Source organism: Sipha flava, unplaced genomic scaffold (assembly GCF_003268045.1).
Source record: "Sipha flava isolate LNK unplaced genomic scaffold, YSA_version1 171_pilon_pilon, whole genome shotgun sequence".
Classification (NCBI taxonomy): Eukaryota; Metazoa; Arthropoda; class Insecta; order Hemiptera; family Aphididae; genus Sipha; species Sipha flava.
Window position 1 is genome coordinate 165,000 of NW_020271925.1, and position 20,099 is coordinate 185,098.

The window sequence follows — 20,099 nt, forward strand, 5'->3', positions numbered from 1 at the left end:
AGTGAGCGTTTTTTCGACTAGAATTCAGTAAAATCGCTCGAGCGTTCTAATGCCTTATGCTTTATCGTCCTAGTGGACTCGCGGAACATGCGCTTACGTGTACTCTTCGAGCGCAGTGCACCGTTCGCGCAAGTGGTTAGGTTGGACAAGTGCAAAAATTCCTCGGCCGGCGACACCGGTTCACGGCCGCCACAACACTAACCGGTTTTCATTGCCAATGCGTTCGTATACATATATATACATCATACATGAGTGTGTGTGTAATATGCATACCGTAAAGACGAACGTACTCGCACGAGATAAGTCCGTCGTCGGTGGATGAATAAATAAATAAAAACCCGTATAATACAAATGGATACATGGTGTACAGGTTAGGTTACTGTGGCGGGGCAACAGGAAATAATAACGAGAAACGGACCCGTTGCAGAGAGTCATTGCACGTGATCCGTGTAAAATGTTATTATAATGATAATGTTTGTTGCAGCTGTGCGAGCGCATATTTTTTGGTTCCAGGTATAAGCCGCTCGGCGGCGACTGATGCCCGGAAGAACGGCAGGATCACTGGGCATTGGATGGGTGGCTAGTTAGGGGGATAAATCAGTCGCCGGGGCGAAAGTGAAAATGTGACGGAATTTTCTGCAGCCGCTTTATTATCAGTGTACACAATATTGTGCTACACAGGTCGTGTAGTTGAATAGTTGAACGACATCGGTGATATGTCGCGATTATGCAACGTTCAATTATTCGTTTAACAATGATAAATCTTTTCTGGCGACAACGACGACAACAAACATTTTCTCGCCTCATAGTGCCACCTGCATCGTAAAACTTTTACGGTCATAATCATAATAATATATTTGTAAACGATGTGTGTACTTAGTAAATGTATGAAAACAACGAGAGTTCGCGCCTCGGCGCAAGTGAGCGGAACAGAATATCGTAACCGTTTCACATTTGCCCTTATGTACGCATATTATGCGTTATATACCTTTTGTCTACAACTACGGCCAAAGGTCCCGTCGTTTTTTCACATTAGATGACAATTATAACAGATAACGTTCGACCACCTTACACATAATAAAATAACCCTATGACATAAACATACTGTATGCGTATATAAAGCCGTGCAGGTACAATAGCATAACAGTATATGAGACATTTTTATTTTATTTTCCATCGTAGTCGTTGTCGGGCGCGTGTTTTTATAGTAAAAATAATAAAATATATATAATTAGAATGTATGCTGGATGCTGGATAATTGTAGGATCTTGATTTTTCTGAATTCGAGTATGAAAAAAAAAAATTATACTCTTTATTCATATTGTTATTTATCATGACTGTTGCTATAACACAACAGCTATTAAAATAATGCACGACGCCATTAACCTATAAGAATATGCTGCATTTGTTCGGATTGAATAATCGTTTATTTTTGTCATTTCAAAAATTTCATGACACGATCATTGTCGCCGCCGCCGTAATCACTCGTGACCATCTGTTGTTGCTGCTACGATGTAGGTAGATCTCGTTTGGCTTGCGACTCATCAATATTGTTTACAGTGTATGACTATTGTAATATATTAACGTACATCGTGTACGCTGATTTCAAGCTCTTACGTGCACACGCGATAATCGCATCCGATCGAAAAAGGAAAGAAGCAAAAAAAAGTATTTAATAAAAAATAATAGATGAAACGTTCGTGCCTTCGACGGCGACGAGTGGAAGTGTGGAAATATAAACCTACGTGTTTTCCGATCCAGTGGTTATTTTAATAGTTCCCTTCTTACTTAAAACGCTACAGTTTTTATCTTTTCTTTTTGCACACGTATTCCTATAAACGCGCGCGCCGCTGGCCGTTTACAACCGTTCACAAGTTTACTCGCGGTATAGTATTATAATATCGTCTTATTGAGACGCACAAGACTGCGAAGGCAGCGTTTGGGTTGATTAATTTTTCTCCCCCATTTCATTCGACGGAAACGCATCGTCATACAGCTCCAGATCACGGTTTATTATGGACGAGGACATTTACATGATTTTATCGGCTGATCTTGTCGCATCGATTCACTATTAGCGAGTGCATACATAAACCGTACGAAGCCGCGTTGCTCTACAGCATCCCGCGAACCGTTATGCAACAGTATGTGAATATATAATACAATAACGATGTAATATCTAATCTATTTAATATGTGCATAATATACGTACGCGCCTGTTAACGAATGCATAACGACACGTAACTTTATACAAAGTACAAACATCGGAACACAATAGGCGACAATAATGAATACGCAACTTCACCAACTCGACACACATCTTAATTTATGTACACGTTTATATTATACTTGAGCGGCTCGTATATTGTTTAAACGATTTTTTTTCGTAGTGTCTATATCCCGTGTGTCATGTGTATTATATAGCATAATTATAATATTGGCACGAAACGCGCACTGTTTAATAAAATATTATATATATCGTTTGTCATTTTCTTCCGCATCAGCGTCAGACCGTTTCTAACGACGGCATTTAACGGTAAATACTCGCGACGCGGAAAAAAAGCGTTAACAAAAATGATAAAAAAATAATCGTCAACCTTGCAGATGTGCGGCCTGAATACCGGTGTCGCCGACTGATGACCTATCCACATTGGTATTGCAAATCTCGCTAACAAGTATTAATCGAGTTGCTTGAATCCGAAATGAAAAAAAAACCATTTCTTTTATATCATCGCCGAAAATACGCAAATATCTTGCCGGATATTTTATAGTAAGAATATAATTCATACCAAACCGTCTCCAATAATATTTATTATGCAGTAGCACCGAGGTAAAGAATATACTTGTTGTGATATTGTAAGTCAGAGAATCTCCTGCCTCGACTTATATATTATGTAAAAGGAACCGGATCGTTTTTCGCGACACAAAGGCTGCACAAATTGTTTTGCTCTTCCCGTGATCCTGGGCGAAGGACTTTTGCTCCTGCTACTACTAACTACATCGAGGTACGCGAGCTCAAAGATGCGCTTTGTCGCTTATGCAATCGCTGCGAGACGACAAGGAGAAACCAACCGGTTTTCGACTATGTTCGGAATGCGCGCAACGTCCGACTCTTGTTTTAGTTTTTATTTTATTTTTTTCCTATTTCCCGTGGCACGTTACCACCGCCAGTATACCAACGACTTGAACCGATGCGATGCTGTTGTTGCCTGACTGGCCGCCGTGAATAATAATACCGGGATGATAATAATCATATTATGTACGGCTGGTGCGTCTGCGTGGCGACCGAGGTGGGCGTAACCTCGGGAAATTCGGTAGCTCCAGTACATAAATCATTCGGCCGTTCACTATCTATTTCACGTGTATATCCCCTCGTGTATACGCGCAAATTCTACACGGAGCGGGCCAATATACATATATAGTTTATTATAATACGCGAGGAACGTTGCAGCTCGTCTAAAAATCAGATACAGCATTAAATATTTTTACGTATACATAATGAGTTCGGAGTGGAAGACTGCTATGAAGCGTATAGGAGGTGTATATTATATAGTTCGAACGTTAATGGTGCGTATAATAATGGTACGACGTCGCTGGTGATTACAGAGACGGTAGAATATTGCCAGTGTTTTTTCTTACACCAACCCCGACCGACCAGCGGAAAAAAAAATTCTCAATTATCTACGTGTACATCGCTGAAAATCGCGTAATTTTTTAATACTCGTCGAGATGTAGTGTCTAGTTTTTTTTTCTTCTATTCTGCCGGTGTACATAAATCATCAGCCGTATACCTTATTTTTAAACAATAAATAATAACGTGAAAACACAATACTCTGCATTACGTTAGCCGCGGTATCCGCGAGGGTATTACGCGTATACACGATTTGTAAAACGCATTCAAATATAGGTATTCAAACAATCACTGGTAAAACAGGGTTTGGGAGTAATCACACCTGTATTGTATTATACTAAAATAATAATGGTGCAATAATACTATATTATTGGCGACGGAAACGACGTGCGTTTTAACGTAAGAATGCGTTTATTTTAACGATTGCTCGGAATTGAAATTTGGCGGAAACCCGGTGTCGAGACAGTCGTGTAATAAATATTTATAATATATACGTACGAGTACGTGCGATCGATGTCTTTTTTTAAGATAACTAATACACGAATGGGAAAAAATTAAAAATATATATATCATATTCCTACGTTTAAACGTACGTTTTAGGGTTTTTTTCCACTAAAATACTTTATCTTGAGCGTAAGTAGGTGTAAAATCTGTATATAGAGTGACAAAGCATTTCAAACCATTTAACTGAGTATCTAGCGCGAGCGCACGGACGTGCAAAAATTTTAATACTACATATTATTATTTATACCGATACGTTGTATATTAAACCGGTTTATTTTTAAAAACGATTCGTTATGTACCGCGCAGTTTACTAATATGATGCTTTTCGTGCGTTTATTTTTACGGAACGCGTCGTGTGTTGATTATAACTCGAGTTAATGAAACTACTCACGTTTAGATATAATTATATGCGCGTAAGAAATCACCACCGTCGGATGAGACATGACAATGATAGAGTTAGCGCTCGATGCTGTGGCAATAGTTTAGTGGTCAGACCGATAATGTATAATATATCGTTCATAAATCATAAAAACGATAATACGAGTGCCGCAGCAAAGAATTGAGCGTGCATAGTAACAGTTTAAAAAACCAATGATTGCGTTTCATTATTATATTGTTACCCGCACTTGTATACGGTTGCGACTTTTTGCTCGGTAGTCATTATTATTGTGATTAAATTATTATTTGTACGTGCAGCAAACAAACCGACTTTGCTTCACAGGAATATTATATATTAAACGATTATTATTTCACGTCGCATTGAATACCATTACACACACCCCTAATACTTGTATATAGTACGTTTGTGATAAGAAATAAATTACAATTACCAACGGCTGTACAACACGTATACACGAGCAAATCGCGTATTATATTATTATGATCGCCTCTGATTGCGCATATATCATTGCTATTATTATATTATATTCGTAGGTATTACGCGTGTGCGTTTGATATATTAAAATGTAATTCAAATCATGTTTGCGCGTGCGTGCGTGAAAGTTAATTAAACACGCGCTCGCGCACACAACTCTCCGCGTGTCACCCGACTTGTATTTCGTGTGAATCTTCGACGCGGCTTCAACAGTATGTATATATGTAAGTATACTATACAGGAGGTGTATACTATATATGTCTATTAATAATATATAGTCTCTCTACCATTGTGTCTCGCGCGGTCGGTTCTCTGGAGTAACATAATTAACAGCGCTCGGTATTTATTCTCTTATATATTATATTCTTCTAGTATACTTCTACTACCGTTGTTGCTGCCAATTAAAATGGCATTAGATGAAAAAAATAAAATAAAAAAAAAAACACAATTACAAGAATAGAAATTAAAAAATAGCATCATGCGCGCAAGTCGATCTGTCATGGTTTTGAAACAATTATCGAATGCGCTGCGAGGAGCGACTGACGACGATGTTTTTGACGCCTTAAATCGTGTATAATATAATATTTTACGCTGTATGCACGTCTACTGTAGTACGAGTATTCAATTTGTATAGTTAATCTTCTTATTATTGGTTTTCCGACGGTTAATTTTTAATAATCATTTTTTTTCTATTTTCTCGACAGAGTACGAAACGATGGATCGTTCGCTAAACCCAACTGTTCTGCCGTGGCCACCATCAGAGAATTGTCCGGTAGTAAGGAGAATCGTTCCAACTGCAACAACGAGAGCAGGCGCATTAATAGCAGTAACAGCAATAACAACAGCAGCAGTAGCAGTAGCAACGGTGTCAAGTGCGGTCAAGTAACAGCCCGCATGACAGAAACCTGCGACAGACACGTACCCCTCCGACACAGGGCACCGCTTCCGCCCGTAGAAGTGAGTTTTTCGTCGTTTTTATATCGTTAACATATAATTCGGAAACGTATGGGTGCGGTAAACTGAGGGTAAATTAAAAGCGCCAGGTGATAGTAAGTTTATTAAGTGTAAAAATATTATATAATAAACACAATAACAATGTTGATACGAGTATGTTATTGACAAACGTCAAACAGTTTATAAAAATAAATTGATCGAAAAACGAATCGGTTCAGGACACGTTCACGCTCGAACTTTCAAACGTACTACAGCTCTCGGCCATATTTCTCCTGGGAGATGGTAAACTGTGTCAAAACTAAACTTTTTCTAGAAGTCAATGCGTAAACTGTGACAAGAAAAAAATTAACATTATATAATCTGCAACTGTTTGGGCTGGATGCTACAAATAATATGCCGCGCTCCCGGACACCGACTTATGCGGGTCGCACACCACCGACCGACTATAATGTGTATGTGTGTATCTTACACTAAGGAAAAAGGGTAACTATAAATAAATATGAAATTGGTAACGGTGTTGCTGTTTATTAGGTACTCAATAAATAAACAAAGAAAAAATAGTAATAATTTACAGCAACACGTAAGAGTATAAAATAATTTGGTAATAAATAACAAATAATAATTGCCCTTCTGGCATAACGATATAAATTAACAATAATAATAAATTACTTATAAATTATAAAATGGTAACTGTGTGTTGGTGAGGCGGATTTTAGAACAAGGAATAAAATATAATATATAATAATAAATTAGTAGGATGAATAATTAGTATTCTACCCTACTGTGGCCGTCTATTTGAGCCGGTTATCACTAAACTGATTAATAAATAAATAAATAAATAAATAAATAAACTAGTTGTTCTAAAAATTCACACAATCACACAAAACAAGTAAAAATAATAATAAATAATATAAATTAAAACTCACAAATTGTGGAGCGCAGACTGGCCAGCCGCTACTTAAATTTTAAAATAAATAAATACAATCTAAACGATTCGCGTCTATACAAATAATAAATAAATAAACTCTAGTATAATACGTTCTGTGCGCACAAGAAAAATATGGTATAACGGCTATTAGAGCCTAAGACAATATATTATAATAATGAAAAATAAAAACTGTTACTAGAGCCTTTCTATTAGAGAAAAATAAAATTGCAATAATATTATAACACAACGCGTTGGAGGTACGGAAACGACAACATAAAAATGGGCGACCGTGGTAAATATTATCGCGACCGACGACAAGACGAACAAAAATAATTCACAAAACAGATAATGATGTGTCGGACGGCCGGTTTTCGCGTAATTATGTTATTTGCGATTGTGTGACGCGTTAAGTCATATTTCCCAATTCTATAACTTTTTCATTTGGGGGTCAACAGCAACCAAATCGATAAAATTCAATAGTAGTTGAAAGTTTAATATTTAATTCAACGTGATGAAATTTACAACGTTGTTTAGCCAGAATGGCAATTAATTAATAATGTCAAACAATTTTAAATTTAAATTTAAATATGAATCAAAAATAAGTGGTAATAAAACATAGGATCACGTAAAATGCAACATAACTTAATTAAACGATATACAAACATAGGTACGGTACATATTACCTACTATGTAGTATGTATAAAATATTGTAGGTATATAAAATAAATGTTCGCAGCTTGTATAATGTATCTTATCAGTTTGTCGCAAATTGTATGTATAATGTTAAATTTTTTCTTGTCGTAGTTTACATATCGACTTTTAGAAAAAGGTTAATTTTTCCGCAGCCAGGGCCGGTTTCAGCTCTTTCAGCACCAAGTGCAATTATTATTTTAGCGCGCCCATCCCTCTTAAACGACTTAAAAATTTAACTTAAACAGACAGCATTTGGGGAGTTGGAGAAACCCGTTCATAATCAAAAATATTCAAAATAATTTTTTAAATGACCATATTTTCCACATATTTATAAATCATATAGAGAAAATCAGCCACTACTTGCATGTTGATATAATAACAAATAATATTGATAAAATTAATTTGTATTAAATCACATTGAGAAAATCATTATTCTTTTTACCTGTAGTAGATAATTTGCGTCTCCAACGTTTCATCAAATTAATTTTTAATTTTAACGCCTCTCATGCACCCTTTTGACTTTAGCACCCTGTGCCGTCGCTGGCGTCGATCGTATCTAAAGCCGGCCCTGGCCGCAGCTTACAGCCATTTCTCTTCGTCCCATTTGGCGAGCCACCTTACTCACCAATAATTATGATAAATTATTATTTAATTACATATAACACAATAAACAAGGATCATAAGAGAATAATAATAACCGAACATCAGTATTATAGCATAATCGCGTTCCTACAAGTTTTCTAGGACTAAGGAATCTTGTGCTGTTAGACTCGCTACCGTTTAGACTACTACTATGTTACAATAACTCTTGTATGTTAAGCGGCGCAACCCACGTTCGACTATACGGCAGAAATTTTTGTAAGGTTTTAATTTTGTCCGTGAATACCGCGATATAGACTGTTCGTATTCGTTAAAAACTCGTACTGCGCATCCATGGTTTTTTTTTCACCTCGAACAGGCATAGGATTTAATCAACCAATATTAATAATTTCAACACCAGCTGCGCCGATATTAAAGTCGATGCTACAACATAATAGAATTGTGCAGTGTATTGCAAAATAATTTCGCGTTCATTTGTGAATTATTGGAAAGTATTATATAACTGTAGCTCATGTAGTACCATTTTAATTAATTTAAAATTAGAAAGTTAAATGGCAAATTAACAACTCCCCGTGCGTTAAGATAGTGATAATAAATAGAATAAACTAATCTGCACGAATCTAGCTGTATATTACAATGCATCGTGTAATTAGCCATTAATATTATTGTATTACCTAGGATATAAAAATTATAATCTAATGAACAAAAGATTTAATACATCTAATTTATAGAGAAACATAGGCATCATATAATATAGAGTTATAGTGTTATGTAATAACAAGACGTACTCAAAACTGAATATTATTATATATAGCCGATGGATTGTAATTCAAAACATATTAACATATAAACGTTGTATTATTTTGCTTTGGAAGTCATACATTATGAGAAACTTCAAAAATAATATTCGCATTCGTTTTGAAAAGATTTTTCCACGAACACCACATAGTTCTTTAAGACATCTCGCTTTGTTATTTCTTTAATAATTAAGTAAATATTTGGTTATATGTATATTGACATTTCATTATTGTTTTATTAAGTTCATATTTACGTAGAAGTTATTGCAATATTTCCTTTTAATCAATTTAAAATGTCCGTAACAATAGTATATGAAATGTGAATTAGATAATTTATAATAAAAACGCACGAAACTGTACCAAAATATTAGTACCGGCGCTAGGGGAGGACAAATGGGACATTTGTCCTGGGCCCCGTGCTTGTTAAAGAACCCCTGTAATTTTAAATTATCATCTAAATACCGTGAGACACATTGACATTTTATATCCTAAAGGCTAATGTCCAAGGCCCCGCAGTACCTAGCGCCGGCACTTCAAAATATGTATATTATATATATTATATATTCATATTCACCACGAGTAGATTCACACATTTTATATTTACGATTTTAAATTATTAATTTTCATCTAGTTTGGAAGCGATACAGTGTAAAAAAAAAAACAAACGAAATCGATTTTCATAACTTTTTCTTTATATATAGATATATAACACATAATAGTGTAGTTATTTTTGTTACATAAAATTAAAACCAGAAGAAAATAAAATTAACATTACACATTACATAGTTCGTAAATTAAAGTACTTTATACACCGTATGCAACTACACTTTCAGTAATTTTTACATTTTTTTTTTTTATGACGATTGCACTTTTAATCTAGTGTTATTTCTACTCGATTTTTGAGGCTCACGAATAATTTTAAAAACGTTTTTAAAAATTAATTTAAAAACATGTCTTTTTAATGTTACGTAATACTTATGAAGATATGACTTCCATCCATTTTATTTATTATTCCTCATACGCCGCAACAATACGATTATAATCATCAATGTTATTTTAAATATTATGATTGGGCTTCTCGTGCACGGAATGCTTATGAACCGTCGTTTGCTGCAGTCGAACCCGGCATGCTCCTCATCAACGTGATGACGAACCAGTTCTATCGATATATATGTACATAAATGCATTATGTATGTGGATAAAAAAAATTCCATCCGTGGGTGTTCAGTTGTACAATGGCTTTGCTATGTATAGATACTTAAACGGAGAAAAAATCGTTATCAAGGACGAATTAGAGGTCGATGGAGTTGAAAGAATTGTCGTCGTATGTCCGACAGAGGATTTTTCTTCCGTCTCAGCTTGTTCAACATACTTAACGCTTGTATATAGTACCCAATCGCCGTAAAAAACAATGCCGTCCTCTCAATCATATTATTGTTTTAAAACATACTGCGATATAATGTGTATACGTATTTATGAATGAATACCCTGTACATGTTGCATCGCGCCCGCGTAGATTTTATTTATTCGATGACAAGGTTAATCTAATCATTAATTCCACATACCTACCTGCACCTATCGACGACGAAGACCTGTGCGCACTATGTAAAACTAATTTTTTTGATACCTACAATGGCTATATACTATCCTATGTACACAACTTGATAATATGTCTGTAGTTCAAATTATGTTCATCCAGACGCGTGTTTAAGGGGGGCTAGGATTTTACATCTTCTTTGCTCTAAAATTAAAAAATATGTGTTTAAATATATGTTTCTTTGTGTTTTTATACACACACTATTAGTAATCAGTAGTTTTTGTCTCCTGGATAAATATGAATTTAGTAAAAGTAATTTGAATAATCAAATTTTCTGTCATTATTTGATTTTATTTTTTTATTGTTAAGCTTTTAGTAATACTATTTAGTCGTTATTTGTTATTTATTAATAGTTAATTTTATTTCATAACCTCATAAAACTCATCTCCTTCCATATATTTTCCGTGTACGTGCCTGCAATTTACATTATACAAATATGAAAAATAAAAAACGGTGTTTTAGGTCAAGGACACGAGTTGTGGACACGAAAAGTTTCCTTCCTGGCCGGCCACTACTACCGCGGGGACGACGACCAAAAGCAATGGAATGTCTGCCACGGCGGCCAGAAAGTCCTGGGCGGAAGAGCAGACGAATAATTACCCAAAAGAAGAACAACCACCGCCCATCGTCAGGCCATATCCAAAGAGACTCTCCAATGGGCTCTACACTCAACAAGTAAACACCGTTATTATACTATTATATTATGCACTATAGCCCTCAACGAACACAAATAAAATGTGTTATTATGGTGCATTACGCGTGTAACTGATTGTGGGAGTTCAATAAGCGCAAAATGACTTACTGCATCTCACTGCAACGGTCAAGTGATAACACGTGAAATGATGACTTCTGCATATTATATTCCATATTCTAATACAACAGAGATCGACCGTTTTATTAAATAACATTTCGATAAATTCATGGCTATGTGATAACTGAATCCAGGAACTTAGATACTATGTCAACTGATGAATTTCAGTCAAATTCTATCACCTTTCTATGCCACGGTCAGGGTTGTAACAGATGCACTGTACATATATGGTACACGGGAAAGTTGCATTTGTACGCGGAAAATGTCACCACCACATATTTATGTATAATATCTTATCTTAATTTACTGTTCCATGTACTATTCAGTGCGTAAAAATTTCTAATCTCGTTTTTCATACCTAATTTACCTAATGTACGACGTCGTGCACGTTTCCAAAACACCACCGCCCAGATCTTCACGTGGACGAATGCGAGTGTTCAGGTGAAAGTTGATGGAAAAAAAAACAAGGAGAACTCGTCGAAACGTAAAGATTATTACGGTGCGTTAGACGCGTACCATCCGCCAGTAAAACAGTTATTAAATTGGTTCGAGCATTTCCGCGTGAGAATTATACTCTGATAATAATATCACCGTGCACATATGCATCACCTCGCATACCGCTACATAATCCGGAACACACCCACACACGCGATTTCCTAATACATTTTTATATTTATTTTTTTCTATCGTCGCAACGATTTCGATGATGATCATAATAGTAAGGTGCCGTACGAGAGTGTGTAATATTATTTTTTGTAAATCGCGTGTGTTAGACGACGACGACGACAACGTCGTGCAGGGCGGAGGAAACGGGTCACTGACTCGTTGGACGCGTCGCTCTTCGGAATGATTCACGCTCAGTCAGGGTACAACACATACACACACACACACACCTTATTATAATATCTTCTCGCTGTTGTATTCTCCGTTCTTCTGTAACAGAGCGTACGCGCGCTCTCGAAAATTCGAGAGAGAATCTAGACAACCAAATCGATTGTTATCGATAATAATAATAATAATAATATTGTTGTTGTTAATGGACAACGATGCGCGATCGGACATTGGAAATATAGATTTTTGCATGTGGTGCGATGGCGACGAGTCGAGGTGTACCGTGGGCACAGCTAAGAGAGATATACTTGCAGCGCGAGAGATGAATTCGTCGTTTTTTTTTTTTTTTTTTTGGAAAGAAAAATAATATTAAAAAATATATATATAAATTTATTCCTCGTCGTCTTCTGTGTACCATATTTGCGTACGCGCAAACAATAATCAAATATTCACGTGGTTAAACTTCTTGAAAATATGTGCGCGTTAACGACGTAATGATGATGACGGGTTCTGCGTGAGCCGGGAAATAAGCTGAGGGCGGTACGACTACAATATAACGTTTACGATTTATTCATTTTGGTGATTTCGCTAAAATCTGTGCACTCGCGAGTTCCCTTTCGTATGGCATTCAAGACCAATTAACAAACAAGTGCACCACCCATATGTGATTTTTTTTTTTTATTTACCTTGCCTGTTTTTCTGTGACCCGGAAATAAACCATAAATAAATGGTTCATTGCTTATGTAAACTTACAAATCGAATGGTCATCAGGTCGACACGATGGCTATGAATTGAATGCTACTGCATTATTATGGTATGAGCTATCCATTTTTTATTTATTTTTATTGTTTAACGAATGAAATAATGTCTTAACCATCTAAAAAAAGAAAATTAAATTATTAAAAAAATTAATGAATACTAAAAATACATAACTTTAAATTCATATTTTTGATTACTACATTTTTCCTAATTATAATTAACAATTACCTTTTTTCCTGATGCATAAGTCGTAATGCGCTGGACTCGTTTTAAAACCAACGATGTTATTTTGTAGATAGTACACGTAAATTGTTATACGACCATTCTACGCATGTCTCGATTTCATCGAGAATATAACTTCAAAGGGACTAAATCGATTTGTCATTTTAAATTTTTCTAATGCAATCGAGAGAGAATGAATGAGTGTGTGCTTCAGCGATGACTTTCAAAAGAAACAATTTGAGAATTCCGGGTTTTCTTCCAAATGGTGATTATAGCACTGTCGTGCGTAGTGATGTTCATCCCACTTGAGTCTCGTTGTATAGACGGACTCAGGGGTGGACTCAAGAAGCATAAAACCCTCTTCTCTATTTGGGCGAATTATTTTTGCTAATCAGCGTCTATTAAATAAATACTTACACAGTTTACAAATTGTATGGGGATCCACCTATTTGGTCAGTGTTGGCTGCAGTCTCTTTCGAAATGCAATGACTTTTCTGCTTCGATGTCGTCGTTATTCTACACATAGATTTTGTTTACGATGATTCATAATAATATGTTTTAATCCTATATATATATATATATATAATACATTATAACGCAACACCGGCGTGATCGTCGTTCTTCTTTTGCTCGTTCCCGAAGAATTCCACAGCGGTGCACGTCGTATACACATAATATTCGTGTTTACGAACCGTGTCCAGCGTTCGCTGCGGATCGATTTGTCATCAATCGACCCCAACTGTTCACGAAAACCAGGCGTGTCGGATACGAATATTACAAGCGAAACACTTTCGGTGTGTGTGCTGGTATGATCGACGTGACAGCGGCGTCGCGCACGGTGTGATGCGGATAAATGTTTGTTTAAACGACGACGAATAACCAGTTTGGGTTGGAGGGCTTTACGGTCGGTTCTGGTGTGTGTAAAGAGCGCGACTAGACTTAGATGCCGCCGAAGTTTTTGACCCCTAGCCATTGTTCATGAGACGAGGAAACACAATCTCGGCCTCAAAAGAATCGATTCGTACATTATTTTCATCCGATACCATATAATATATATAACACTACACATAAATGTACTTATAATGGAGAAATTATACACGCGTATAAATAAATATATATGCACATATATAATGATATATACGACACGTTGTAAATTTTTTTGTTCGTTATATTTTATATGTGTGCATTTTCTGTTCTTATACAGTTGAAGACAGTGATGGAACGGTGCGAAAAGGGTAAGCCCGAACTTCTAGACCGAGTGCGCTCAATGAGGACCAAAAGCGGTTACGTGGAAAGGCTAACGGCGGAGAAAAATTTTTGTGTGCCATTATCATTGACGACCGTGCAAGATCCAGCGATGGACCTTAAGTCTCAACTCACGCAAGCGCAACTGGAGAAGTATTCCAGAGCTTATGACGATTCGTCGCACGTTAGTATACTATACACATAGAGTCTAACATGCACTGATATAGTACACTGCATACGTATGTTCTCATCGGATTCATAACACTTTTTTTTATTATATTTTCCGCAGCGAGAAACAGACGAGTATTCAAGCTGTTTTGATGGTAGCGACAGCGCGTTGTCCAGTCACTTGACCAAGGAGGAACTGGAACACTACACCAGGATTTACGAGGAAAAGTCTACGTCTCAGGTCAGTCTGACCGAGAAAGCAGTGCCTTCCCATCAGCACCAAACTTCGTACGCTCAAAGCGAAGGGTACCACAGTTATGTGTCTAGCACCGATTCCACGTCGACTCCATTTCTCGACAGGTACATGTCATGTTTCTATGCACATTTTTATGTATTCTACCAACTCTGTTATTTTTTTTTTTTTTTATTATTATTTCAACACTTATCCTATATATCAGGGATGGCAAATCCATGGCACGCGTGCCCGAGATGGTATTCGAAAATATTTTGTGGACACGCGAAAATTTTTACTATTATATATTATATAAAATATAATATTATAGGACCTATAATATAATATAAATAATTAACAAAGCAATATTATTATAATTATAATTATTATTTATTATATATTATTATTATTATGTACCTAAACTAACCTTTTTATATTAATACATTAATTATACAATCAAATTATAATATAACAAAATATAATATTTTTAATATTTTTTTCGTAACACGCTTTATAAAAAAAAAAAAATGTAATTTTGGGCATGCAGTGTTCAAAAGGTTTGCCATCACTGCTATATATTGTCACGTTAGTATAAAATTTATTCAAAAACACAGTGCGCTAATTCATCCCACTCGAGCTGTTTTCGTACTATATTGAGTTATAGTGAATTTTGTGCAATGGATGAGAACTTTATACGCCCGTCGTTGTAACATTTCAGTTTTTCTTTTTTCTTTTTTTTACTCGATATTTTTTTATTTCAAATGTCAAAAAAAAATAATGAAAATAAAAATAACTAAATAAAATAAAGTCAACACATCGTTAATATTCCGTGCGCAGATAAAGTTCTACTTGTTACCGAACTTAAATGTGTAACGGTCGTAACTACTACGTTTCAGCAGCGTTGTGTTGTATTCCTACAAGATTCTTGAACGCTAACGCATGTTTGTTTGCTGTGCAGGTTGAGGAGGGAAAACGAATCCGTCGTCGTCGTGGTCGGCAAGGATTCGGATAAATGCACCGCCACCGCTGCGGTGGCCACGACCCAAGGCAGGGACTCGAGCGCTAGCTCCGGTTCGTCAAGCGAAACCCTCAAGTGGCACGGATCGAATAGCGACCTGAGCACGGTGTCCAGCGGTGGGCACCGAGTGACCACGCAGCTGATCGCCCACAGCGCCAAGGTTTCAGCGCCACAACGACACCACTCGGAGTCGGTGCTCAGTGTGACCGAAAGTTGGTCGTCATCCGGCAGTGGCCAAGAGCTCACCGGCCGGCCAGCCAACCAGAGGAATCTCAGGAAACTGTTTCCGGTCAGCACGTACACAGTGCAGCCGGCCGTAGTCATGGACGAGAAGACTTCGCCGAAGTAGGTTTTTCGTGCACCGCACACCGTGCGTGTGCAGACGTGGTCGATACGATCGTAAATAAAGACGCGCGCGCGCACGCGTGACAACTAAGCACGCGGCGTGACGATGTCCGCGGGCTCCGGTGGTAACGAATGCGCGAGAAAAACGTACGGGGCCGCAATACTAATGACACGCGAATCCCGTACTAACTCGACGGTCAGAACGTTACGACGTCGCACGCGTTTAACATCCACTATTATACCACGGTTAATTACTCCGCACCGCGTTCCTTGCGAGAACGTGCGTCACGTTTGTTGTTGACGATCTATCCGATCTTGTTTTATTCGTGCGGTGCCGTAACCGGAGGTCGGTGAAACGGACGGTCCCCCAGGGCGCTGCGATGAAACGGAGCGCTTTTAAGTTAAATTATAATGGGTTTTTTTTTTATGTATAAAATTAGCGCCAAAATAATATTCGCTACGGTAGGTGGTTGATTATGACACTGCCGCACGGTTTTCCATTCGTTCACCACCGTGTTTGGCTGCTTGTTGTCGAGTGCGTATTAATTTTTCTTATTATTCGAAATGAATGTGGGATGAAGCGCAAAGTGTTTTACTTCTACGCGCCGTACCAGACGTATGTAATCGTGCTACACCGCGCAAACCCTCTTCACGCATCCTACTCACTACTTGTATCCCCGCAAAAACTCGGACACCCATCGTGATTATAATTATCGACGTCTAGTAAAACACCCTTGCCGCGTTCATTTGACCTACGTCGGTTATTCAACGAACTTATTACACCGATTCTACTCACATGTTTCCCAAGACCGTACCGCGTACAATTTGATCAATAATGTCTAAAATCATTGTAAAAAACTCAACGTTTCCATCCAACAAATTCTCTTTTCACTTGGAATTCGACATAATAAGACCGTTCTTCTTTATTTGATTCAAACGGAATTTTGTGGTACACGCCATGTCATAGTCTAAATATCGTCTAAACAATTGGGGGCTTTTTTTTTTCTTAGTTAATTTTCTTTCTTCGTTTCTAATTTTTGTTATTTGACTAGATCTCCACCAGCACTGAGCGTAGCAGAACGTATCAATGAACTGGAAAAGCAACAACAACAACAACAATGCTCCAACAAATTTACGTATTTCGATCCGGATAAGAAACACAAAGTGCCGGACCATTCACTGAGAGCCATACAAAAACGGGCGCTGTTATCATTCTACGAGAGACACCAACCAGGATCGTCTTGGAGGTCCGAACCACAGCTGTCGCCGCCACCTAGACCTCCGCCAATACCGTCTCGTCCGCGATTGCCCACTCCACTCTCCAGGCGTTCGTCAATTTCCTCCGAATACGACACGCCGGCTACTTGGAATGACGTGAGTTCCCCAAGCCCGGTGCCTCAAATTCCGGCTATACCATCAGTGAACGGAGCTGTTTCTATATAATAAACGTTGGATTCTTTTAATTTAATTTTATTTTATTTACATAGGATTGTTCGAAAGACGAATGTTCGAACGACGAAGTGACTAGTGCCAATAACCCCAAGGAACTCAATAAAAATCAACATAGAAGGTATACATGCTACGAAATATTAAATTTTTACAACTTATCACACAAATCACATACGTATACACACTGGTTAAGAGAAAAAATAGTAATTATATTGATTCAAAAAGTTAAACTGAACAGTCTTAACTAGTTGCAATAAGATGTAAACTCAATGTACAATTGAAAATAGTAATAAAATGTCCAGAAGCATTTTTATTACTTGATCGGTTATATTTTCATTTTTATATGGTCATTTGTTGTTACTTAAATATTACATAAAACTATAAGAAATTACTATCTAAACTTAAATATACAGTTATAATTTAATTCTTACGAAACGAAAATATTCCTACAAAACAAAATAGTTCAATGGTTATAAAAATACTAATTACATTACATTTTAAGGGGCTTACGTATAGGCAATATAATGTACGTACAAATACTCATATTGCCGTCATAGTACTCGCTACATAATTGTAATGATATATTGTAAAATATTAAATTAAATCTTGTCCTGTACTTCTAATTTTAAAACTGATTGTTTTCTTTTAGAAAGTATTTAAAAAAAAGCTCTTATCGTCCATCATCTGTTTTCTCAACTAGTTACTTAAACATTTTTAATTAAACTCGATTGATATCTAATAAATTATTACATATTTAATGAAATACCCAAATATTGAACGGTTCGGAAATTCGGGAAAAACTATCAAATATTCATCAATTTAATTGATAATTTTTGAACTATAGAATAATATTACCAAATCATTAAATAAAATATATGTCGGGTGCAAACGTGTAGAAAATGTGTAGGAGGATGTAGGTTTCATACTTCTTTGGGTTACATATAACATATTATACGTTTTTATACCAGAAGAATGTCTCCTCCAACAACGTTATAGTGTAAACCTTTAAAAGTTCTTATGATGTCAGCCATTCAATCTAGCCATTTTTCATCTATAGTCTTTTCCGGGCCATTCATAGTCTTAGATTGATTTTAATCGCATGTACTAAAAACCATAAAACTGTGTTACACGTGTTAACGGCTTTTCTCATTCAGTTCTAGTTGTGGTTCTCTTTCGACGGCGATTCTAGGCCCCATGGTCTTGGGACCGTCGATATCTATCGACGACTGGGTGCCGGAGCTGCCGCCCAAAAAGAAGCAACTCGCCCGACAACAGACGCCCGTGACTACTGCGACGCAGACGAAACGAGAGCCGAGCCCGGACCTGCCGCCGCCGCCACCGATGGTGGACGAAGACGAGCATATGTTCGTGTCGGACGAACCGTTGCCGCCACCGCCACCGGAGGCCATCTGGCCGAAGCCCGAGTCACTGAGGAATGACAAGTTCCTGCGCAACGGCAAGGAGAAAAGACTAGAAAGCAGTTTCAGTGCGGTCGAGGACGTGCTGAGCAATTACCACGGACACCATCCGCAACACCCGCACCAACACAACGCAATGAGCGAAAAATCAAAATCGCTGTCGTATATATTCGACAGCCACAAGGCTGTGCCACAGACTCCGGTGAAGTCGTTCGCCACCGAACTGCTGCTGCCTACGGGTGGCAATACGGCGAACGATTCACCGGACGACCGGCACAACGGTACTAAGGAGTTTGGCCGTTCGTCGAGCGTCCGCCGGAACAAGCTGACCATACCGAACAAGGACTACTGCAAATCCGAGTTCTCCGCCCGCAAGTCCGTGTTCCAGGGCGGAGCAGTGCCCAAACAAGTGGTCATGTCCACCGTCAAGCCACCGGCGTTCAGTGCGACTACGACCACGGTCCAGAGCAATGTGGTCAAACATCAGATCTGCACGCCACTGAAGATCGCCAGGGACGCGGATAAAAGAACCGCCACAGCCAACCGGTCACCGTCCACCGCCTCTACTAAGAACGTTGTCGCAGGACCACTCAAGTCTTCCGGCGCGTTCCCGCCGTCCCTCGAACCGAACTGCCCGCCGACGCTCTACCAACAGTGAGTAGTACCGCTTTTTATTTTGCTTCCCCGCAAAACTTTAGCTTGTATTATTTTTAAACGCAAGCCTCTCGCCACCTTGATAACGCATAATCCTCACGAGACTAGAAACCTGTATCGTAACCATAATATATATTGCATAATTTGGTTGATGCAAGATTTTAAATAACTAGCAGTAATGTGATGATTTAGTGCGGTTGCAATTATCGATTCATGTTTTGTTTGGATATCGTGTTGTATTTAATTCCACATTTCTTTTTTTTTTAAAAATAATAAAACCATCTATTTTGGCTTCATATATAATATAATGTTCGCAATGACACGAATTATGTATATTTCCATTTGAACGTAAATAACAACATTGAAATTATT

The 20,099-nt window shown here is 37.5% G+C and overlaps 1 protein-coding gene across 2 annotated transcripts in view; it reads left to right on the forward strand.

Moving 5' to 3' along the window:
• LOC112680005 overlaps window positions 1–20,099 on the forward strand; it is a 163,466-nt gene that overhangs the window by 100,071 nt on the left and 43,296 nt on the right. For both annotated transcript variants that reach the window (XM_025549978.1, XM_025549979.1), the window contains 8 exons: window positions 5,711–5,963; window positions 11,038–11,250; window positions 14,403–14,627; window positions 14,733–14,971; window positions 15,802–16,206; window positions 17,259–17,580; window positions 17,694–17,776; window positions 18,810–19,727. In XM_025549978.1, coding sequence (XP_025405763.1) covers window positions 5,711–5,963; window positions 11,038–11,250; window positions 14,403–14,627; window positions 14,733–14,971; window positions 15,802–16,206; window positions 17,259–17,580; window positions 17,694–17,776; window positions 18,810–19,727 — 2,658 coding nt within the window. The remainder of the gene's footprint in view (window positions 1–5,710; window positions 5,964–11,037; window positions 11,251–14,402; window positions 14,628–14,732; window positions 14,972–15,801; window positions 16,207–17,258; window positions 17,581–17,693; window positions 17,777–18,809; window positions 19,728–20,099) is intronic.